A 24484-nucleotide genomic window follows, 5' to 3' on the forward strand; every position below is an offset into this window, starting at 1 on the left:
GAAATAATATTTGAAGTGAACCTCAGTCCAAGATATGAAGAGTTCCAAAGTGTATCTTCTTCCGAGATGAAGACATTTCCGAAGTTAATCTTTTGATGTGATAGAGTCTATACAAGCATTAAATGCTTTTTGTCTTTTTATTGAGTGAACAGTTCTTAGGACCAAATCAGTAAATCTTTTATGTGTCAAATTTGTCAAACACTTACTTTTATCAAGTCTATAGAATGTTCTCAGTTTGTTCTGTGTCTCTCCTTTACTATTTAAGGAGATAATGTTTCATGGATTGTAAGCAAGAAATAGTATTATTCTCTTCACATCAATTACGAATTCTCTTGTAAGTCAAATCTATTTCAATTCCATTCTTCTTAATCTTATATTGTCTTTACTTTGTTCTTAAACTATTTAATTACTTGAATACTTTGTTGAATATCATCTTCAAGTCTTGACTGGTTTACCAGACTTGAATGGACCAATATATTAGCATCATACATTGATTTTAAAAGTTAATTCAAGGATTGAGTTTTCAAACATTGTCCGCGCACTGAATCTTGTACTCACAATAATAAAAGGGTTGGTTTTAGGACATATGCCCGATCTCTTGTCATGTTTTTGTTTGATTGTTGGCTTGTGATCGAGAATCTAGGCCTTTACTTAACTTTGCTTTTACAGGAAGATGTTTTATGTACAGTCAGCCAGAGCCCGAACAGGAGAGTGGTTCCCAAAATACCCATACTTGTTATATCTGCTGAGTTTTCGATTTTATTGATATGTGAAATGTTAGAAAGCATGCTAGTAGATAATCTAGGGTTCTTATAAGGACCATTAGGTAGAAGTGCTTGATTTTGGTGATGTATTATGATATAGGGAATTGCTTGCTATATGTTACTTGATTGTGTGATTGCTACATGTATGTTGATTAGTTGTATATGGTCGAAACTGAATAGACTTTGAATAATCAACTTAGGCTTACTTCATGTTCCTTGTTTGGTTTTGGATTTAGGGAAGAGTCGATTACTCGAGAGTCTATCTGACCTCATATTGTGTACAACAAGCATGCATAGAAGCAACTGTTGGATTAATGTCTAAGTCTATAACTATATTTGGTATGTACTTGACCCGACCCGGCATGGTCCATTTGGGTTGCACTTCACCGACACAATTTATATGGATAGTCTTTTGAGAATAGTATATTTATGATTTATATTAATATATTATAAGTTCTAATATATTAATATGGAATCATATTATTTAATTAGTATTGATCAAGAATTAATTTAGAATTAATTAAGTGATCAAAAAGAACTAATTAAATATGGACTCTTATATATATGGAATGGGCCAAGTTCATTTAGGTTGGGCTAAGCTTTCATGGATGGTCCATGGAGCTTTTAACCCATGGATCCTATGTAAATGAAAGGTCATGGGTATTAGGGTTTACATGGATGTAACCCTAATCCTCCATAATATATAAAGGGGTCCTTGGCTCACAAAATTGGCACAAGTGTGTGAAAATAAGAGTGGGACGATTTTAGTGTGCATACATATTCTCTCAAGTTCTTCCAAGGTGTTTTGGTGATTTGTGATTCCATTTGAGGCTTCCACACTATTGGGGCTAAGCTCTTAAAGCTTGAAGACATCAAGCTACATCAAAATGTATGTCATCTAACTAGAACTTTGTAGTATAGGTGCTTCATAATATGCTAGTTAGGATGAAACCTTGGAATAGTTAATATTTGCATGTATAATAGAGAAAACATAGATCCAAGGTTTATAGGGTTGCATGTACACCATAGGAGTGTTAGAATGCTCAAAACCCAACAGTGGTATCAGAGCCATGGGTTGTTTTCTGTTATATTGATGCAAATGTTTTATTTTCAAGTTGGAAAAAAAAAGGAAAAAAAAACATGACGTTTGTCAAATTTTAAGATAATTACTTATTTTTGTGAAAAACTAATTATTTGTAAAATTTGAATCATTTGCTATATGAGTTGAATTAGGTCAAATTTAGTAAAAGATAAAATGATATGATTATTTTATTAGTTTTAAAAGTTTGATCTAAAGAGTTTTTTGAAACATCCATAAGTTATGGATATGAAAAGGTTTTTAAAAAAATTGATTCAAAGTTTTTTATGGAGTTACAAAACTTGGTCTTAATGTTTTAAAGAATTCCATAACTTGTTCTTAAGTTATGGAACATGAAAAGTTTCATCATAAAACAAGTATTTAACTCCATAAGTTATGGAATCCAAAAGTTTTCAAGAGTTACAAAACTTGCCCTCAAGTTTTGGAATTTGGAAAAAGTTTTTTATGATAAAAAAAGAATTGAATTCTAAAACTCTTGGGTTCATAACTTAAACAATTAATTAAATGGTTTTAATTTTGAATTTAATAATTGGAATTATGATGTTTTTATTGAATAATTCAATTAACTCTTAGGACTTTAATAATAGATAATTAAAGTGTTTAATTAAAAGAGAATTAATAATTCCATAATGACATGGTTTAAATTTAATTAAATTAAGAGTATAGTTTAATTAATAGATTAAACCACCAAGTATTTTAAATGTCTAAAATACACCCTTATACTATTATAATATTAAAAGTTTAATATATTATATGTATAAGAGCAAGTCGTCTTACCATTAGTAGGCCTCATTCACGAAGCCGGGCTATAAGGGGGGTATAAGGTTACTGCCTATAAAATGGCAGTTTAATGGGTGTCCACTCTCACCCACCGCTTCCTTGACTGGTGGAGGGTCGTTAGCCGAACAGGTAGGACAAGGACTATAATTCTCCCTTCATTATAAGTATAATGATAAATACTAAGTAACTAAACACTTATAAATTCCCAATCTTAGTTACTTAGGAAAATGTGAATAAGGTGCTAATCCATGAAATTACACTTTGCACTTTGTTTAAGCTGTTAGTGGAGCGTGTGTGGTTAACCGGCACACTAACCTGGACTTAACAAGGTAAGAAAAGGGTAACTTAATGTTTATCATAGTATCGTTGGAGCATGTGTGGTTAACCGACACATCGATTGAGGGGTAAATATTAAGGGTACCAAGTATATTTGCATGGTTACTTCACACCTTGTTTTGTGATCCTCGGCATCCCAGTCACAAAACTTGAAGGGCACATCGAGATTGAAACATGCCATTGAAAAGTTCAATGAATCTCAAAAGAATCTAGGAGTTTCAAAACCAATTAAAACCTAATAATACATTTCGTTTATCTTGGTGGAAATTGGTGAATCGTCATTCACCTACCTTCAAATATTTTATAGCTTGGATTACGACATCCCTCTTCCAAGTTATAAAATAGTTTGTTGGGTCCTAGCCTTAATATATCATATTGAGTGTTATATTAAGGACTTAAATCAACTTTACGTGAATTTCTCCCATTGTTGATGTCTGGTTTAGACAACAATGATCTTCCCAAACCAAGCTTTCCTAATGAATATGACTTCCCGAGTTTGGCTCATGGAAGTCATACTTCTCTTCCTCCACCTCCTCCAATTATTCTCCCTAACCCACAAGTTCAAGGTCACTCAAGCCCTAATGGCAAGCAAGGTCTATGTGTGATCACATCTTAGAGATGAAGTCACATATTGACAAGCCGGGAGAGTTGGGTGTCAAAGTCTTGAGAAAGTTGGATGTTCAATCACTTTCTAAGTCACATAGTGAGTTCCTTTGGGACTACTATGAAACAGACTATGACATGAACCTTAATGATCATATCTATTTGCTTGGTGCTGCTGAATCAGCAATGATTTGGAACGATAGTAAAGCAAATTTGATTAGAAGATCAACTTCCCAAAAACTTTATGGACAGTGAAAATGGTGACACTGGAAATCCAGAAAAAGCATTCTCTTTCCAATGGAAAGGGATTGGCCATAGTCAACCCGGTTGACCAAATGGTAAAGAGAAAGGCTAAGTCCGAGATAGTCCCATTACCAAAGGGTCCATATGTGTATTTTGCCAAAGGAAGGGGCATTGATTGTAAAGCTGCCAAATTTACCTAAGGATGTTAAAGTCAATAAGTTTGACTCTACATCAGGTAGAGCCCATTCTCTAACTCTGTTAAGTTCTATTCTGAGATCCTCATTACATGATGTGACTGGGTCACATGTTGATGTTTTAAGAATCAAAGAATAGAGAGAAATCTTAAAGGAAGTATATGCTGATTCTGATCGCGAAGGTGGATTTCGATCGCATCAGAATTTTGAGCAGTTGCTTAAGAAGTTATGATATATTGCTAAGGAATAGATAACAACAATTTTCCATGTGGATTGTAAGGATAAGTTTTTCCGCAAAGTTTTAAAATAAAAGAAAATTGTTTAATTTTATTTATTTGAAGTACCCTTACAATGACATTTGTGGAAAATTGTTGCTTATATGATTCAACTGACAGCAATATTGGAAAATGGATTTGATTCTTTCATTTGTGGTAGTGTCTAAATTTACCAAATCAGGAAAGTTCCTCATCGCCCAAGTTTCAATTGGACCGAAACTTGGAATCATGCAAGTTGAATAGTATGATGAATGAGAACTTTCAAGCATTGGAAAATCAAGACTAATTACTTGTTCACATGGATGTGTGAGTCAAGTGAAGGACTAAAGGGATCGAGTACACATTCTTGTGCACTGGTCATGTCCACCACAAAGCTCGTTAAGACTATTTGATTTACTAAAGTTTAGTAAATATGGTTATACTTACAAGTTTAAGTATAATTCTGAAACATTGGAAAAGTCTCAATGTATGGCAGAACGAATGGGAAGAATCAAATTAGGCAGAAAGATAAAAGTTTCTCAAATCTGAAAAGATGGGAGAGTACTTTAGTATCATGTTTGTGATCATCTTAATGATTTAGAAATCATATCACAATTAGTCCTCTAAAGGTCATCTTAGTGCATTCTTATGACTAAGAAGAGGAGTCATGAATTGTTGAAATGGTTAAATCAGGAAGATGAGTCATACTTCGTTCCAAAACAATTCTTAGAGTCATACTCCAAGATTGTAACTTGAGTGACATATCTTAAAGAAAGGTTTAAAACACTTGTCAAAACTAAGAGTAAAAGTGTCTTACTCTTGTACATTTGAAATTGGTAAGTTGTGATGTTTTGGATAAAACAAAGACCAACTAAGGCCAATTGTGTGAAGTGTTTGTCTTGATAAAGAATCCGTACTATCTCTTGAATATTTGGCAAGATAGTCTTATATGTCAAGAGGATAGTGGGAGTCTTAAAGATCCTAAAAAGAATTTCAAGAACTAATCAAGAATAAAACCTGAGGTTCTTCACTAGCACACGACTTGAGGTTTATAACCTATCGTGTTGACATATTCTGTGCCCATTCCAGTTAAAGTTGGCTTTACATAGGAGTTCTGAAAGTTCTCAATTGGTTGCATAACAACTTGGAAGCAATGGCAGGCCCTGTACTGCCAGGTGGCAAGAAGTTAAGATTGCATAAGTTCAGTCCATATGAGTTTGGATTTGTCATTATCCTTGTCTTGTGACTATGGTTTTGACGATTCACATGGATAAGAACACATACACAATAAAATCTAAGGGTCCTAAGGTTTCTCTCCGATTCATGAAAATGATGGTGACGAAACACTTCCACCAAGTAGATTTGAAGCAGATGGCAAAAGTTCTAAACAATTGAGACTATGATTACGACATCCCTTTTCATAGTTCTGAAATTGTTTAGACACACATGCATTCTATCTAAGGAAAGGTGTATCATTTTGATAAAGTTTTATCAAAGCATCTCGTATCAGAAATCTGAACTTTGGTAAGAAAGTCAATAAAGTATTGATTTCTAGAAGTCCAGCTGATTTCTGAGTACATGTCAAAGCTAGTGGGAGCATAAGTGTTATGCTAATAATCATCATGTTAGTGGGAGCATGATAATTATTGTTAGTGTTGCAAGTTAGCAATGTTAATTACAGAAAACAAAAGTTTCAATTCGTGAGGCTGCAGGGATTGAAAAAGTTGTTTTGCTATAATTAAGGGAGAGGATATACTTCATTTCAGTTCTAAAGGCTTAGATTGAGACCTTAATCATCTTTAGTCAAGAATATATATATGAATTTCATGTTGGATTGGTTCAACTAATTGTAAATTCTATATATTGCGTTCTCAAAATTCGATTATGATTACAGCATCCCTCTTCATAGTCAAATTTTGAAAACATGGCAAATAAAAATATTGTAGCAAAAGACTGGTCTAGAATCATGTCTTTATGTGAGACATCATGAATCGTGTACCATTTGCTTTGGGTACAGGATCGATTGCATGTGCTATAATATTTGTCATTTCTAAATTTTTCCAAATACCCAGAGGCATTAAGAAGGGAAAAGGTCTAGAATTGGATATGACTAAAATGATTAAGCAATTGTCGAGGACAATCTAAGGTTTACCAAAGATTGGTTGCTCAGGGACAGTTGGAAGTATAGTGCTAATTTTGGAAGGACCATATTGACATATTCTGAAAAGAGGAATCTCTTGTTCAGAAGTGATAGTCAAAATGAGAATATGGAGTTGTCTCCATAGGTGGAAATTATTTGTGTAAGATTAGAAAACCTAATGCAAGAAGCATGTCCAAAGCAATGTACTTTGAATATGAGACTTAGTTTCCATGGAGTTGATCTCCACTGGAATACCTTATAATGACTGTTGATAAGTCTTTGTGACTTTGTACATATTCATTACACGAGGGTCAGTGCATATAAGTTTAAAATCTAAACATATTTCGATAAATGATAGGAATTTGAAATTCTCACATTTTTCGATAAGGATTTGGGAGTGTGAAATTAGAATCATTAAAATTATGTTCAATTGGTTTATTTCACAAAGTAAGGATCATAGACAAACATAGAGTGCACACTTGGTGTATGGCAAAGCTATTGTTTAAGAAAAACATAGTGTACATGCTTGGAGCATGGGACAACTAGTGTTTTTAATTCAACTATAAAGTTGATAAAACCGAAACATTGAATAATGAGTAATCAGTATGGTGATAAATAAAAGTGTTTATTTATATTCATAGGGTTTGATACCATATTTGATTCATTTATTCTTGTGTTTCACTTTGCATGTTTTGACTTCCAGAATAACTAAGTCTCTCTTCCTGAATGATTAAGTTATTCAAACCATCCACAGTCGGTCATATGTTGGAAGTAGATATGAATCAAGACTGTCATGGGTTGGTTTGTAGAGGTCCAAGTTGGTGGACAAAGTGGTGCTACAACACTCATGAGTGCTCATAAGTTCTGAGTATTGGATTCAACCCACGCTCATTTGAATCACTTCATGGATTTTATCACGAGTGATCATGAGACGATAATATCTTATATTCTTAAAACCTAGAGATATGAGTTGTTACTATGAGTTGGTTATACATTGATTGCACGAAAATGCATTTGGTAACTCGATGTTATAAAACGTGCCTTTGTGTATGATTCAACAAGTGGTAGAACAAGCCATATGAGTCGAAGTTTATCCATTCCTTTTACCTTCGGGATAAAAGTGATATCCGTGGGCCCCTCGATGATTTAGCGATGACACATGTGAGTGCTTGGCCAAGCCAGGACTGATTTGATTTGTTCAATCAGTCAGTCATCATAAATCGAAAATCAGGAAACAACAAATGGACAAAGAGAATGATTATAATCCATGTCTCAGTCCATATGATATCTAGAATGGAGGAATATATGATCCCTTATCTAATGGACAAGTCATTGAAAAGGTCAGAGTTCGACAGCGGCTTTAAGAGCTACGATTGCCAGTTAGGTTTTGAAGTCATACTCAATAATAGTTTTAGACTTATCCAAGTGGGAGTCTGTTGGATTAATGTCTAAGTCCATAACTATATTTGGTATGTACTTGACCCGACCCGACATGGTCCATTTGGGTTGCACTTCACCGGCACAATTTATATGGATAGTCTTTTGAGAATAGTATATTTATGATTTATATTAATATATTATAAGTTCTAATATATTAATATGGAATCATATTATTTAATTAGTATTGATCAAGAATTAATTTAGAATTAATTAAGTGATCAAAAAGAACTAATTAAATATGGACTCTTATATATATGGAATGGGCCAAGTTCATTTAGGTTGGGCTAAGCTTTCATGGATGGTCCATGGAGCTTTTAACCCATGGATCCTATGTAAATGAAAGGTCATGGGTATTAGGGTTTACATGGATGTAACCCTAATCCTCCATAATATATAAAGGGGTCCTTGGCTCACAAAATTGGCACAAGTGTGTGAAAATAAGAGTGGGCCGATTTTAGTGTGCATACATATTCTCTCAAGTTCTTCCAAGGTGTTTTGGTGATTTGTGATTCCATTTGAGGCTTCCACACTATTGGGGCTAAGCTCTTAAAGCTTGAAGACATCAAGCTACATCAAAAGGTATGTCATCTAACTAGAACTTTGTAGTATAGGTGCTTCATAATATGCTAGTTAGGATGAAACCTTGGAATAGTTAATATTTGCATGTATAATAGAGAAAACATAGATCCAAGGTTTATAGGGTTGCATGTACACCATAGGAGTGTTAGAATGCTCAAAACCCAACAGGAACCAGCAGTGCGGTAGCAAGGATAATCCTAGAACAAGTGCCAAGGAAGTTAGTTGTAGCTCGTAGGAGAAGCAGGTGTTAGCGTGCCTTAGAGTGGTCTAGTATAGTGATTTAGGACCTTGGGATGAATTCTGAATCGACAACGGATACTTATGGAAGGTAGTATGGTCCCGTACTACTGAAATCACAGGATCCATATGAGATTCAAGAGGAACCTCGAGGCTACTAAGGAACCTGGTGTATTGAGCAATTTGTTTTGATGTATGATGTTTCCTTGGTATATTTTCATTAAGGCGACTTTTGAAGGTTCAGTATCAGGAGCTGGTGGCACTAGGAGGAGGTCTGAGTGAGGAGGAGATCCATTGAGATCACTGTTTCCGGAGTGGCCAAAGCAATCAGGGAGGCGAATCCGAAGTTTTTTGGGATAGTTAAGACCGCGTTGATCAAGCAATTTGATTGGCGCTATGCCGCCATCACACAGGTACCTACTACCGTAGCCACAACAGTCGTCGCCATTACAGGATCTTAGGGAGGCGAGGTGACGCCGTTCCGAGAGTTTAGTTATATGAAGCCTCTGGAGTTCAGAGGCGATAGGGACCCAATCATCGTTTCGAGATGGATTTATGATGTGGAGGGATGTTTCTTCACGTTTTCATGCCCCCAAGGGACAAAAGGTGAAATTTGCGCCAAATCGTCTTTGTTGGGGTGCGAAGGATTGGTGGGAGTTTGTGATCCAGGGATTTTTGCATGAAAAGCGAACTGCAATAACTTGGGAGCAGTTTCTTGATATGTTCCGATCAGATTATGTTCCACTTGTGGAGCGTGAGTGACGGAGATCAACAGGATGTTCATGTAGAGGGCTCTTTTCTTCCCTGAGTATGTCGCTTCAGAGCAGGCACATATATCACAATACTTGAGTATGATCAAGACGGATATTCAAGAATTTGTATCTACTCAACAGTACCAGACCATGACCGAGATGTAATCAAGTGCTAGGAGGAGGGAAATTGAGTTGGATATTCAACAAAAGAAGGAGGGAACAACTTCAGGACAGTGTCATCTGGCAACCGAGTGGGTCAAGTCTACAGACCAGGGTTCAGGATCAGCTGAGGAAAGGAGTTCCGAGTATGGAAGTTGCGGGAAGTTTCATGATGGAAGGTGCAGATCCTTTGTATGTCGCATGTGTGGCAAGGAAAGTCATTTTGGTATGGATTGCAGGCGGAGTTCGCAGACTTGCTTCCATTGTGGACAAGAGGGCAACATCAGAGATCTTTGTCCCTTTTTTTTTGGTGAGGTGTTGGACCTTACACCCCTATCTTGGCTGTTACTCGACGGTCGTCGAGGGGCGGCCGGATTCCTGGATACCAAGGTTTGAGTTATCAGTTCCTATATTTGGTCGATTTCTGCAGTGTTGGTATTCATATGTATTTTCTATTTATGTTCGAAGTTCAGTTGTAATCTTGGATGATCAGTTGGATGAAATTATCTTATTTAGCTTTGTTAAATTTGAATTCTTGTGATGAATGGATTAATTATCTTTGTCCTTGGTTGTATGTGTATTGGAATTTGCGAATGTTACGAAGGTTTAGATTTTCCGGTGTATCTTGATATCAGTGGTTGGTATCAAGTGGTAGAGTTCAAGTTAGTCTAGATATGGCAGGATTGTGAATTTGCCAGATTCTAGCATATTTCAAGTAGCGGAGACTAGAACCTCGCATCAGGATGACCTTGTTCCAAGGTCAGGTTCTCAGTCGGATTTCTCCAAGTCCAAGACTTCCGCACAACTATTGAATCTTCTAGGTTCGCGTCAAGATGATCATCAGCAGTTAGATTTCCCTTCGAGTCGTATTCATTTTAGTTGTGATAGCATCTGTAGAGTGTGCTTGTGATTTAAACTCTAGGGTGTTAGGAGCCCAGGTTGAGGGATGTGATGAGGGATTCCTTGTCTATTCTTGTTTGATTGGGGCTCGGAGGACTGATTCACGACCCGAAGACCTGGTAGGATCAGTTGAGTCTGATTGGGATCGATGTGCTTTTGTTAGGCTGCGGGTGTTATTGTTGGTAAGTGGATTAGGGGTAAGACTGAGTGCTGTTGTTAGTTAGTGTATCGGGTGTAAAAACGAATGGTGTTTTTGGTTGGTAGATCTGCGGTAAGCCCGAGTACTATTGTCAGTTAGTGGACCCAGGGTGAGCCCGAGTGTTGACAGTAGATAGCTAAGTAGAGTTGTTGGAGCCAAGTAGGAGCGTGACCCAGGTTAGTATGTGACCAGTCAGTTATTGTTGCGATGGTGCACTTATATGCAAGATTAGCATGACGGCGTTCGGCCGAGAAGGTCTTGAGTCGATCAAATCTGCAGATTTCAGGTTAGTTTGGTTGATGTGAGGGGTTGCATCATGAAGTGGAAGCAAGAGCTGATTTCGAGGACAAAACCTAATTTAATTGAGGGATAATTGTAACATCTTGTTTCCCGTCGTTTCTTATTTCAGGGCCATGGGCTTAAAGTCGATTGTGTAAAGGCTTTAGCCCTTAAGGAGGCAAAGTTTAATCCATGTAGAAGGAGGTAATGATGGTTAAAAGATTTAACCGTTAAATTGTGTTATGGACCGAATAGTAGAAAGGGAAAAGTCATCGACCGGGTTCTTGCATGAAATATGGATTTTTTTCGAGACATTTTTAGTCCAATATATTTTGATAATATAATGGGGATCTTCAATACCTTTTAGTGGATATATAGCTCGTCGAGAACGGAGTTGGAACGAAGAAGTTATGACTGTTAGAAGTTAGGAGGGTTTTGGGTTTAGCCTAGTAAGTTGGGCGTACAAGGTGTACGCTGGCGTACTAGGCAATAATGATCTCGGAGATTCAACCTGGTATGTTGGGCGTACTAGGAGTACGTTGGGCATACGCGATCAGGACTCAGACCCTAATTTTGGGGGTTTGTGCCTTATTTAAGCTCCTTAACTTCCCCAAACCCTGTCCATTCTCAGCCTCCACCTCTCCAACGTCCTCCCTTGAAACACTAACCATAGTTTGAGCCTTGTGAGCAAAAGAATGTGTTTTTAAGTGATTTGGAGTGTTCTTGGTGCATCTTGGAGAAAAAAGAGGTCATTGGAGAAGCATTGGTTGCATTTGTGCTTGTAGATCCATACCTTGTTTACCTTGATCTTTCTTCTGGAGGTATAAAGATTGAATCTTGATGATGTATTTGTTAGATCTAATTAGTTTTGGGTGTTATGAGTTTTTGGTCACTTTAGTGCATAAAGTTTAGATCTTGAAAGTTTGTGACCTTGTTATGAATAAAGTTGGAAACTTTATCCATCTAAACATCATATTGTATTGAGAGAAGTACTTAATAACGAGATACTATATTGTGGAAATGTAAGTTAATCTCAATGGATCTTTGTTAGATCAACAATAAAAGTTAGATTGCGGAAAAGTAAGGAATGTAAATAGCAACAAGTTATATCAATAAGCATAAACAAGTAGACACTTAGCTAAATTTTAACATGGTTTTCATTCAAACACAAGTTAGTAAATGATGAACAACTTAAGTGATGATGAACAACTTAAGTGAAAAAGGGACTCGGATAAAGTATCAATAAGATAACTTTAGATAACATTGAGATGAAGATATCTTGTATTGATAAGATCTGAATTGGTACATTAACATGAAGAGGAGCACTCTATTTATAGAGGTCCAAAAGTTACAAAGAAATAATAAACGATCACAAAGCTACTGACTTTGGTGACTCTAAAAGGTACACCGAATGTACAAGGTTTACACACATAGTCAATTCAAGTAACCTGTTTCAGTCTTCATGTTCAGACAGATATCTACAGGTCATTTCTTCTCGTCTGCGGGTTTCATAGATGGTTAACAGTCTTCGACATTCTCCTTTCTGGTTCACAAAAGCTTTTGGTCTTCGGGTCATTCTTAGCTGCCGAGGGTCACTTTCTTGTATCATTAATTTCCCTCAAAGTGACCTCGCAGCTAAATTCTTCATTGGTTAAATTTTAGAAATTTGATGAGGATCCACCAAAATTTCCCAACTTCAGAGAGCCATTTGATCCTTCTGGTTATTTCAAATTGCACCTCTTCAGTGGTGTGTTTGGATCTCTAAACCACAGTCATGGTGATTTCTAGTTCTTTCTTAGTTAGACGATGATGCAGTCACTGGATTAAGAACTTTAGACTCAATTGGGACTTCTTGTAAACAATCCCAAGCTTTAGAAAATTTGTTGCCCCGAGCTTCATATATTGATATCCCTCAGTGATTGATGGAACTTGTTCTAATGGATGAAATTCAAATTTCCGAGCAAGTACTGTATGGATTTCAGTATCTATTTTCCTAAAGTTGGAAACTAAGGCTTTAAGAAACTCATATGCCCTTTCAAATGCAATCCTCATCTTCGGGTACTTCTCAGCCTTTAGTTAGAATACTCGGTCAATTAAAAAGATTTCTTCCGGATTCATGAACATAAAATCTGCCCGTGTTCTTATGTAGTCGCACCCTCAGCGATATAAGGTGTATCAGAAGAATTCACTCTTCATAAACTTCTTGGCTTTGTAGGTCTTCACTCCCTCTTGTTTGTCATTCGACCAGATGTTTTCAAATTTGTCACCATGTCTGGCATGAAATAGATTCAGACTTTCGAATTCCATGGGAAGTCTCTGTTCATTAGGGATGGTAAGATCAAATGATTGGAAGACCGGGAAGTAATTGGAGTTAGGTGAGATAGGAATATCTCAGTACCCATCATGAGGAAGTTCCACAAAGGTGAGGCATGGGATATAGTCCGAATCCAGAAGTCTACGGGTAGGATTCACCCAAGAGTTGATCAGGGTTTTATCAAAGGTAGTATCGAAACCTTGGCTCTCCATATCTCATTTGCAAATTTTGCAACTCTCCAGTCTTGCGTTCTTTCAACTGTGGCGGGGGAGTCATTGGAGTGAATCGATGATATATCTTCCTCTAAATTTTTCAAGTTAGGAGGAGTTTGAGGCCGAAGAGAAATTGGTGGTGTTGTATGCCGAGGAGAAGTTGAATTATGGGGAGGAGTTGGTTCTTTAATGTGTTCTGATGGAGATTGATGTTGAGGAGGAGTTTTGGATTGCTTACATAAGGAGTTTTTGAATTTGATGATCCTGAGGATGAAATAGTTTCAATCCTTATCCCCTGATTTGGATCACTTCCCCTTTTTGAGGAAGCAGGCTCCATCTGCTCCTCAAACTATGCTTTTAAATCATCAAGATTCTTGAAGGTGGAATAGAAATGAGTCGCCATCTGAGAACTTAAATCTTTGTTGGTTGGCATGTCGGGATTGAAAAGAGTTTGATCATGATTTTCATCATCCAATCCAAAAAGTGGTTCTGAACTTATCTCAATCTCAGCTCCTCCTTCATTAGAATTATGCACTTTAACTCCTGTGAGAGGAGGCTTTGATCCACTTGCATCGAATTTCATGGATTGAACCTGATGAACTGTATGTTCCAAATTGGACATCCAATCCTGAGCTTTTAGGATGACATGCACAATTTTTGCGTTGTTGATTGTGGTGGCCCAATACTTCGCAACACAGAGAAGAGAATCCTCATTTTGTTGTTGTTGTTGAACTTGCCTTGATTTGCGGGCCTAGATTTCCCTTTTAAAGGCTTCAAATTTCCGTAACCCTGATTATGTGGTTCGTCGATACCGATACCAACAATCATCTGAAGCATATCCGTTGATTCCTTTTCGCACAGAGGTGTCCCTCGGGTCCATGTATCCTGGCACAATGGTGCTCCCCATGCCTATGCTGCTTGGTCATAATGTCGATGACAAAGAATTTCCAAAGCTTCCTCGGTCTCCTTCGTCTGAAACCAAGTATGGCCTCAACCATGTTCTGGCATGGGTCTCTGAAAAAGACCCTACGGTGCAACATGTGTTTGCAGTGTATGTGTGACACTAAATAAAATGGAGTTAAGATCCTCGGGGTTACAAAGTGCTGACGCAAGGCCCTGGATCCCTTAGGGTGATTATCGACATCCAGATTCACTTGGAATCCGGATTGGGTTATGTCTCCATATTCAGATGGAACTGATACACTTACTGTATCAGAGGGGACAGATGGGGTTGTTGCGGGTGAGTCAGCGTGGACTCCAATGTCTATCAGAGTATTTTGAGAGACTCCAACATTTGCCTGGTTATGCTTTTGGCCAGGGGTAGGGGTGAGTTTCAACTTCTTTCTCTTGAAAATATCTCCTGATTCCGTAGGCTCAATCAAACTATCATCAACAACATTTATGGGTTGATCAAGTGCCTTGGTGGGAGATGGTTGTATATGCAGAATTTACTCTGCAGTGGAGGCTATCCTTTTCATGGAAGCACCTTCACCCTTTGTTACTACATTTGTGGGTTTTGCATGATAGCCAGGGATTTAACCCTTTTTGGCTTGGGCTGCGGGGGTTGGACCTCAGTTAGATGTGGGGGTCTTGGCGGGGTAGAGCGGTATTGGGCAATACCACTTGTATCCACGATATGATCGGCTACCTGAAGGTCACTAAGTCCAATAGACTCTAGAATGTGCATTGGAAGACGTCTAATGTGACCGAAGAGTGATTGGTATTTAGAAAGATTGTACCTTTTTAGCTCTCTGCAGGAGACGAGGTTGGTGTCATTGCTGAGGCTGAGCTGTGCATCCTTGTTTAAATAAATCAAGCACAGGACCAGTATCTTGTCGAGGTGAGCTCCATCATTCCTTCCTTCAGGGTTCCCTTATTGACATACTGAATAACATAGAGGCAAACATATTGCCAAACAACTGGTAACTTGCCATTATTGAACTCAGTGATCCCCTTCAGCTTGGATTGGTACCCCATCTGGTATAGAGCAGCAAAAGATGTCGTTGTTGATATGAGTATAGAACTCTATGGATGGTGGAATTTGAAGGTTAAAAGACTCCAAGAACTTCTCTTTGGTTAGAAAAACCAAAGAATCATTGATCAATCTGAGATGAACTTCATGCAGTTTGTCCAAATGTCTGAATCCAGAAAAGGCACATTTGAACAAAATCTCATGGGTTAATGCTTCCGTGAATGAGTCGAAGGCACCGAACAGTGGATCAGTTGGAAGATATTTGATCATGAGCTTAATGGAGTCATTGTAACTGTCATGATCATCGAAGATTCCCCTGTAATTCCATGCAACAATGGAAGGACTGATGTTCCTGATGGTTGAACCTGAACTAGTTGGTTTTAGAGAGCCGGAAGAAGAATTAAAGGAAGAAGAATTAAAGGAAGAAGAATAAACCATTTTGTTTTTCTTAAAAGATTTGATGTTTCAGATTCATTAAATAGCACATGATGAAATTTGATAGGTCTGATGAGAGATGACTTCGTGTTGTTGAGTGCGTCTGCGGGAAGAGAGTATTGAAGAGCAACTTGATCACAATGTTAGAAATACAAATAATAAGGAGATCCGATGAGTACATAGATCATAAATGATCTTCGGTATATAGAGCATACCGAGGAGAAACTTATGAAGTACGTACTACATCAGTTATTCTAGAAATAGATAAGGTAAGTAAAATGCTTCAAGAGTTTTTTTTTTATTTAAAAGAAAAGAAGTTGATTTAATTATACCCAAAGATCATGAGATCTTCGGTCGTTATGCTTGCAAGAAGAACTGAGGGTCTGGATTCATCATTCCTAATATTTCTAAAAATCCATTAAGTTTTATGGAGTCAAGTGCTTTTGTGAAGACATTATCTATTACCTTGTGGGTTGGAACAAAGATTAGTTCAATATTACCTTTGAGGATATGATCCCTGATGAAGTGATACCGCAGTTCGATGTGTTTCTTCTTTGAGTGATGAATAGGATTGTGTGAAATGTCTATTGCACTCTCTAAGTCAGAATAGATGGGTACCCGTAGCATTCTATACCTATAATCCATGAGATGTGTTTTCATCCAGAGGACCTGATAGCAGCAATTGGCTGTGACAACATATTCAGCCTCTGCGGTGGAATGTGAGACACAATTTTGTTTCCTTGAGGGCCAACTCACCAATCTTCCACCTAGAAATTGACATCCTATTGAGGTGCTTTTTCATTCGAGTATGCACCCTGCATGGTTTGCATCAGTGAAAACTTGCAGACTGAAGTCATTTCCCGTTGAATACCAGAGACCGAAGGCCTTACTCCCTTTGAGATATCTGAATATCTGCTTGACTGCATTCAAGTGTGATACTTTGGGATCAACCTGGTATCTAGCACATAAATCTATGGCGAAGACTATATCTGGTCTACTTGTAGTGAGGTACATCAATAAACCAATCATTCCTCGGTATATCTTTTGATCAACTAACTCTCTGGTAGGGTGAGCTGAGATCTTGTAACCGAAGGCCATGGGGACCTTTGTCGAGGAGCAGCTACACATTCATAATTTCTTCAACAGTTCAGTAATATACTTTTCATGATGGATGAAAATTTCTTGAGGGACTTGCTTGACCTGAAGACCTAGAAAGAAATTAATCTCTCTATTCATGCTCATTTGGAATTTGTTGGTCATGAGCTTAGCAAAGTCATCCACCATTCCTTGATCAGTTGAACCGAATATAATATCATCCATGTAGATTTGCACGAGCATTAAGTGCTCGTCATTTACTCGTATGAAAAAGTAGGGTCTATCACACCTCGTTTGTACCCAGAGTTGACAAGAAACTCTGAAAGAGTTTCATGCCAAGCTCTTGGTGCCTATTTTAAACCGTAGACAACTTTCTCCATCTTATAATAATGGTTGGGAAAATCTAAATTTTCGAAGCCTGTAGGTTGTTGTAAATACAATTCTTCTTTTAATTCGCCATTGAGGAAAACACTTGTTACATCCATTTGATGAACTTTGATGTCTTTATGTGCCGCATATGCGATGAATATGTGTATGGCTTCCATCCTTTCTACCGGAACATATGTTTCATCATAGTCAACTCCTTCTAGTTGACTATACCCTTTGGAAACCAAACGGGCTTTGTTGCGGATCCGAGCACTCGATTCATCCAGTTTGTTCTTGTAGACCCATCGGGTTCCAACTACAGTATGTCTTTTAGGCTACAGTACAAGTTTCGAGACGTTGTTTCTTTCAAACTCTACCAGTTCCTCTTGCATTGCAAAAATCCAATCAAGCTCCAGGAAGTGCCTCTTCCGTGGTTTTGGCTCGGTTGATGGCATAAAAGCTGCATTATGACAATGATTAGCTAAATCTGAAGAAGAATGAGTTTGTATACCTGTAGATGGATTTCCGATGATTTGGCCATGTGGGTGATCTTTCGTCCAAATATGTAGGCAAGATTGGTGATGTTCAGCAGCTGCATTAGAGGGAATATCCTCTATTTCAGAGGAGTGTTTAGATTTATTTGTTGAAGGTTGTTCCCCCTCGATTTGTGAACATCTCGCAAATGAGTCTTGAACTGTTGGTATTAGTTCAACAACTGAAGATGAAGGTTCCCCATGGACTGATGATGATTCCCACGGAACCGATGATGGTTCCCCCTGAACCGATGAGTGATTTACTATTCTTGGATCCCTTCGGTATCAATATTTTCCACTTCTTTATCCTCGGAATCTTCAGAGACAGTTGATTGATTGGTCACTTGGTAGATATGTACCGGAGCAACATCTTCAAGTCCTGGAACCTTGATGGTTGCCATTTCCAAAGGATTTGAGCTTTCCCCCTCAATCGGCAAGGTGGAAGTATTGAATGAAGTTCCTTCAGAAATGGTTGGTTTAGATACCTCTGAGTGATTTTGTTGTGCTACCAGAGACACTAGTATCTCTGAAAGATGTGCAGTTTTTGGAGATCAAAAAGATCGTCATAGTTAACTTCAACTATAAAGGTTCTGACGAAGGTGGAATGTTATTCTCCATGATGAAATTCGTTTCTTTACTGGTAGTAGTGTTGCAGACATAATAGTCATTGAATTTGACATCGAAGCTTTCAACTATTAGTCTTGTTCTCCTGATAAGAACACGATATTCAACCTTGTTTGTTGAGTAAACGAAAAAGATGCCTTCATCAGATTTTGGTGCAAATTTGTTGAGATGATCCTTGTTATTGACCACGAAACACCTGCAACCAAAAATATGAAAGAAACGTACATTGGGTTGTCTGTTGTTTAGACCTTCATATGGAGTTTTGTTGAGACGTTTGCTAATGATACCCTGATTCTGAAAAAAAAACATGTTGTTGCCACTGCTTCGGCCCAAAATTAGAGAGGTAAGTTAGCAAAGTTGAGCACTGATCTAGCAGCTTTAACCAACGTTTGATTCTTCCTCTCCACTACTCCATTATGTTGTGGTGTGTATGGTGATGAGAAGCTGTGGCTGATTCCTTTGGATACTAAAAAGCTATTCAGAAGCTAATTAGTGAACTCGGTGTCATTGTCACTTCTTATTCTTCTGACTGGAAGTTTGATTTGTAGCTCTATCTTTTTGATGAAATTGATTAGAGTCTGTGTGCGTCTGACTTCAGTCGTAGAAAGAAGACCTAAGTAAAACGAGTTTAGTAATCAACTATAACCAGAATGGATTTTTTATGTTGAAGACTGGCTATAGTTAAAGGATCGCGAAGGTTTATGTGAAGGATCTCCAGAGGTTTAGCAATTGAAGAATCCATTATAAGAGGATGACTTCCTTTGGTTTTTTTACCACACTCACGCGCTGGACATAGAGTATCATTGTTGAATTTTAGAATTGGTAGTCCTTAGGCCAGCTCTCCAGGAACTAAATTGTTGATGTATCTGAAGTTGAGATGTGCAAGCTTCTGATGCCATAACAAACTGACCTCAGGAAATGCTTTTGACAAGAAGCATAGTTGCGGTTTGTCGAAGATTAGAGGAACATCTGGTGGATAAATTGTTCTGTCAGCTTTAGACTTGATCAAACACTTCTCTCTATCATTTTTCATGATGTAACAGTACTTGTTGTCAAACTCTACCCAATGACCTACTCTACACAATTGACCAACACTAATCAAATTGTGCTTTAAACCCTCTACGTAAGCTACTCGTTGAATGGAGAAACTTCCCATAGTTAACACACCATATACCCTTATAATCCCATTTGCATTATTCTTGAAGGTGACGTGTCTGCCACCAATGACTGGCCTGAAGTCACGAAGGTAGTCTAACCTTCCTGTCATGTGCAAGGAGTAGGCACTATCAATCAACCATTCTTCTTCATGGTCCTCCTCGCACATAGCCTGCATAATCAGTTGATTAATTTTTGGCACCCAACCGTAGTAACATGGGAAACATTCCTGTCAATTGTATGCTTGCGGGTGGTGACTTGGGATGCTTTTTTGTGGGAATGATGAATATATTTTTCTCTCCATATTTGATTGTGTCTATTAGACCCATTTTGAACGATAGGTGGATGCGGAAGAATAAGATCTCGAGATTTAACGAATATAAAATGAAGAACATATGATGAGAAATTCCATAGATTAGAAAAGAGCGATAAAATATTACAATACAAAAACATTGGTGGGAGAGAAAACTCTCCCTAGGCGGGAGAGATCCCACCACTTTCTCTCTCTCTAGAACTACATGGAGTGCACTCTTACAATAATAAAATGACCAACTCTCTCTTTATATAGGAAAGAGAAAGCACCAACAATACAATAAAGGGAAATAATAAACCTAACTATCACTCATTATTTGTAGAGCATTTCCATGCTCCAACATTCTCTCCCTAAATGCTCGAAAATGATGAGGAATACAATAAGTGATAAAAGGCTAAAATATAGTAATCTGACTAGCAAGTGTGGTAATAAAATGAAACATAATGAGAACCAAATGCTGAAATGTCTCTGAAACTCTGAAGTGTCTGTGAAGTGTGAAACTGGCCATGAATCTCTAAACAGTGAAGGTCTTCGGCTTCAAAGCACCACCAATGAAGCAGAAAAATAAGATCCAAATCTTCAAACTAGTCATAAGCACCATGAGCAAGTAGAAGATCCAATAAAAAGACCACTTCGACTTCAAGAAGTCTAAAAACATCTCTAGTTCTCGAATCAGAATACTCCCAAAATTCTTCAAAGAATAACCTGCTAAAAATGTGAAGCGTCTAAAAAATAAAGTCCGGATAATAAATAATGTGAATCCAAAGACATGGTCTAGCAATGCCAAAAATTTGATCCAAAAGAACAAAAATAAGTGTCATGCCGCATCGCCAAAATAATCTTCGTCTTCAAAATATCACAAATCCAAACTCGAGAAGTCATAAGATCTGAACCGGATGCAAACACAAAAGAATCATCCTGTGGTGGAGTCTGAATAATAAATAATCTGGAACCGGTAAACATCGAGTAATGCCAAACATTTGATCCGTGAAGACCAAAAATCAGTGCCACATCGCATCACTAAATAAATCATCGTCTTCAGAAGTCTTCAAAAATCCAAAATCAAACAATCATAAAAACCATACCTGGATGATATCATAATATTCTATCCTATTTTTAATAGCCAAAGACCGGATATCAAAAATAAATATATCATCGGGATGGAGAGTGTCGGATACCAAGAACTAAGAAGGCTCTCCCTAAATGTATGAAGGGTATTGATAAGACACGAGAAAGAGAGTAAAAGAAATACTCTGCGGTCATCTGTAGCTGGGTGATTCAATCACTGAAAACTGCTTGAATAAATACCAAAGAAACGAGAATAACTCTGCATGAAAAAATAATCTTTGTTGTGCTGAAAGAATACCGATATATCCAAACTGCGGTGCCGGAACTCTCGAAGTGGTCTTCAAAAGAAAATAAAGTCCACATTCTCAAGATACATGATTCGTCAACCGAAGATCAATAGCAACAAGTCATAAAAATCCCATAAAGCGAAGAACGCGAAACAACTTTGTTGATCAGTCGCCGTCGCGGTGCAGACGTCACAAAGAATAATATGAAGTCTGACTGCGGTATGGAGTAATCTTCATGGAGAGAATAAAATTCTTCTAATATAATCGACATGATGTAAACCAATGTGACCATCCAAGGTTGGGTTGTGGCAAAAATTGGTGTTAAAAAAAATAATTGTTTTAAAAAAAAATAATTGGTTTTCATAAAAAAAATGGCTAAATAAAAAAATTGGCATAAAAAATAATTGGCTACATAAAAAAATTTGTGTTTAAAAAAAATTAATTATCTAAACAAAAAAAAGGCTTAAAAAAAAATTTGGTGTAAAAAAAATGGAGTTAAAAAAAATAAAAGAAGGCTAAAAAAAAGGGAATGGCTGATGAGAAGGGGGAAGGAATAATGAGGAGGAAAGGGGAGGGGGAGGAGGAGGAAGGAGGGAGGCTGAAGAGGGAAGGGGAAGGGCTGAAGGAGAAGCGGAGTTGAGAAGGGAGTTGCGAGTCTGAGAAGGTTGCGGGTGGAGAAGGAAGGTGCAGACGAGATAGCTAGCTCGAGAGAGGGGTTGGCTGTGGGGTGATAGCTACCGAGGAGGAGAAGGGAAGGCTGCGGTAGCAGCGAAGTTGGGTGACTACGGTAGCCGCTGAAGAAAGATTGGTTGCGGTGCGAAGGATCGGAACCGACTGCGGTCCGAGCTGCTGTATGCGAGCTGCGGTCCGCAGGCATTGCGGTCTAGTGTCCGGGAGAGGACTACAATCAGAAGGAAGTCCGAAGCTGCGGTCAGAAGAGTGGACTTTGGTTTGAAGGCAAAAAGAAGGATGATTATTCTCGGTTTGGACTAAGAAGGTTGCGGTACATGGCCTGAGAGGGGTTGCGGGGAGGCTTCTTAGGAGGATCCGGTAGGAAGTTTTTGGTTGCGGTTCAGGGAGCCGAGAAGGGGTATTTTGATGACGAAAAATGTTATTTTTCATGAAAAAATGATACCAAAAAGGCAATTTATTCATATTTTAATGAGGGGAATCTTTTTTAAAGCATTTTGGGTCAAAAAGAGGTCTTGTGAAGGCAAAAAGAGGAGTGTGCAGAGGGGGGGGGGGTTTAAGGGACAAAAGGTGATGAGATTTGTCAAGTCACATGGTTTTTGTCTTTTTGAGGGAATAAATAATGGAGTACTCTTTACCCAAAAGAGTAATAAGGACATTGTGCTTTATGCAAACAATTAAACACGTCCAAACACTTCACATGAAGATCTACAACAACTATTTTAGAGAGAATGAGAGAATATCATACCATTCAAAAGTAGCTGGGAAAATCTTCAATAAAGAAATTCTTTTCTCCATTTTCTTCAATAAAAAGGCCATAAATTTTTGTCTCTCATTTCCAAGAACAAACACCTCCTGGAACAAGTTCTTCAACATTTTTAGAGACCACAAAATTTTTCTTTTCTTCTCCCATTTTTCTTCATTTCTTCAACAGCAAAATAAGAACAATATGAACATGATTTTCAGCAGAAACTTTGAACGAACATCAGCAACTAATATTTATTCTTCTAAGCACGAATCAACACCAAAAATATAGAAGAACTCATCATAACAATTTCCGGGTTGAACCCGCAAATTTTTGCAAAATCCAAAAAATCTTCAAGATAATCACCGAACGGGAGTCGTTCCCTTGAACTAGTCGCTTGAACCTTCAAGGTACACTCTGATACCAATTGTTAGACCTATTTTGAATGATAGGTGGATGCAGAAGAATAATATCTCGAGACTTAATGAATATAAAATGAATAACATATGATGAGAAATTCCATAGATTAGAAAAGAGAGATAAAATATTACAATACAAGAACATTGCTGGGAGAGAAAACTCTCCCTAGGTGGGAGAGATTCCACCACTTTATCTCTCTCTAGAACTACATGGAGTGCACTCTTACAATAATAAAATGACCAACTCTCTCTTTATATAGGAGAGAGAAAACACCAACAATACAATAAAAGGAAATAATAAACCTAACTATCACTCATTATTTGTAGAGCATTTCCATGCTCCAACATTGTCCATGATGTTTCACATTCTTTGGGACATTTTAAGTTGAGATGTAACATGTCCTTTTGTCAGTGGGTAGAAGCCAAAAGTGAGTTTATTTTCATTGACCCACATAATGTACTTGGTCATAGGTCTGGAGAGTGATGTTTGGTCCTTCTGCCTGGTCCTTCGCTTGTGCCTTACTGAAGAGTCCGTCATATTTGAAGAAGAATTGCTAAGGGACCTGAATGTAGGTGTTAACTTCCTGATGGGTTGATGGGATTTTGAAAAGTGTGAAGTGTGCAAAATACCCTTCATTTTTTATTCTTTTAAGGAAGTTTGTGACAAAGACTTGACCTTCTTTTGCGTGGGTATAGTGTTGTTGGTTTCGAAAGATTTAGCCACTGTACATGCTTTTTGACAAGATCCATCGACTGTTGTGTTATTTTGAAAAGATTTGAAGTGGTGGATTTGTCCAAATTCCTTTTGTTTGAAATTTGGTCTGAGTTTTGAAAGATTCAATTTTTGACTCAGCTTCCCGCCTTTCAAGTCGGGATCTGACTTCGTTTTTCAGAGCCATTTTTGCCTCAAGTTTTGGTGTGACAACGTCGAAAGCAATTACTTGGGGCCTTTTAAGGTTCTTCGATCTAGACATTGACCTAGGTGTTGAATCATCGGAACTACAGAGTTCATGATTTAGGGAGCACTGTCGAAGAGTCGATGTGGACTTGACTGGGGACTGCGGGATGTCATTTGTTGGTAATGAGAATTGATGTACCGCAGAGTAGGTCAAAGGTAAGTCCTTGTTGTGATTTATCTTAGAGAACTTAGATGGTCCTTCTAAAATTATTTCTGATGGGTTTTGACCATTCTAACACTCCTATGGTGTACATGCAACCCTAGAAACCTTGGATCTATGTTTTCTCTAAAATACATGCAAATAAGAATTTTCCAAGGTTCTCAACCTAACTAGCATGTT

General features: G+C 37.8%; 1 protein-coding gene across 1 annotated transcript; it reads right to left on the minus strand.

Annotated features, from left to right (window-relative positions):
* Window positions 1-17336: 17336 nt before the first annotated feature.
* Window positions 17337-22898, minus strand: LOC145121960 (uncharacterized). The gene is made up of 5 exons (XM_079057640.1): window positions 22771-22898; window positions 18524-18705; window positions 18245-18411; window positions 17730-18128; window positions 17337-17687 (listed from the first exon to the last, which is right to left on the minus strand). Exons 1-5 carry the CDS (start codon window positions 22896-22898, stop codon window positions 17337-17339), a joined length of 1227 nt encoding a protein of 408 aa, XP_078913766.1.
* Between the last annotated feature and the right edge of the window lie 1586 nt (window positions 22899-24484).

Source organism: Lactuca virosa, chromosome 6 (genome assembly GCF_052849685.1).
Source record: "Lactuca virosa cultivar CGN04683 chromosome 6, Lactuca_virosa_CGN04683_v6, whole genome shotgun sequence".
In the NCBI taxonomy this organism is placed as follows: Eukaryota; Viridiplantae; Streptophyta; class Magnoliopsida; order Asterales; family Asteraceae; genus Lactuca; species Lactuca virosa.

Coding starts and splice junctions, on each gene's coding strand:
- LOC145121960 (XM_079057640.1), bottom strand. CDS start 22,898: ATGTTGAAGAACTTGTTCCAGGAGGTGTTTGTTCTTGGAAATGAGAGA. Junction 18,706..22,770: donor TTCCCAGCTACTTTTGAATG/GTATGATATTCT, acceptor TTTTGGTTGCAG/GTGTTTCGTGGTCAATAACA. Junction 17,688..17,729: donor TTGCAATGCAAGAGGAACTG/GTAGAGTTTGAA, acceptor CTTGTACTGTAG/CCTAAAAGACATACTGTAGT.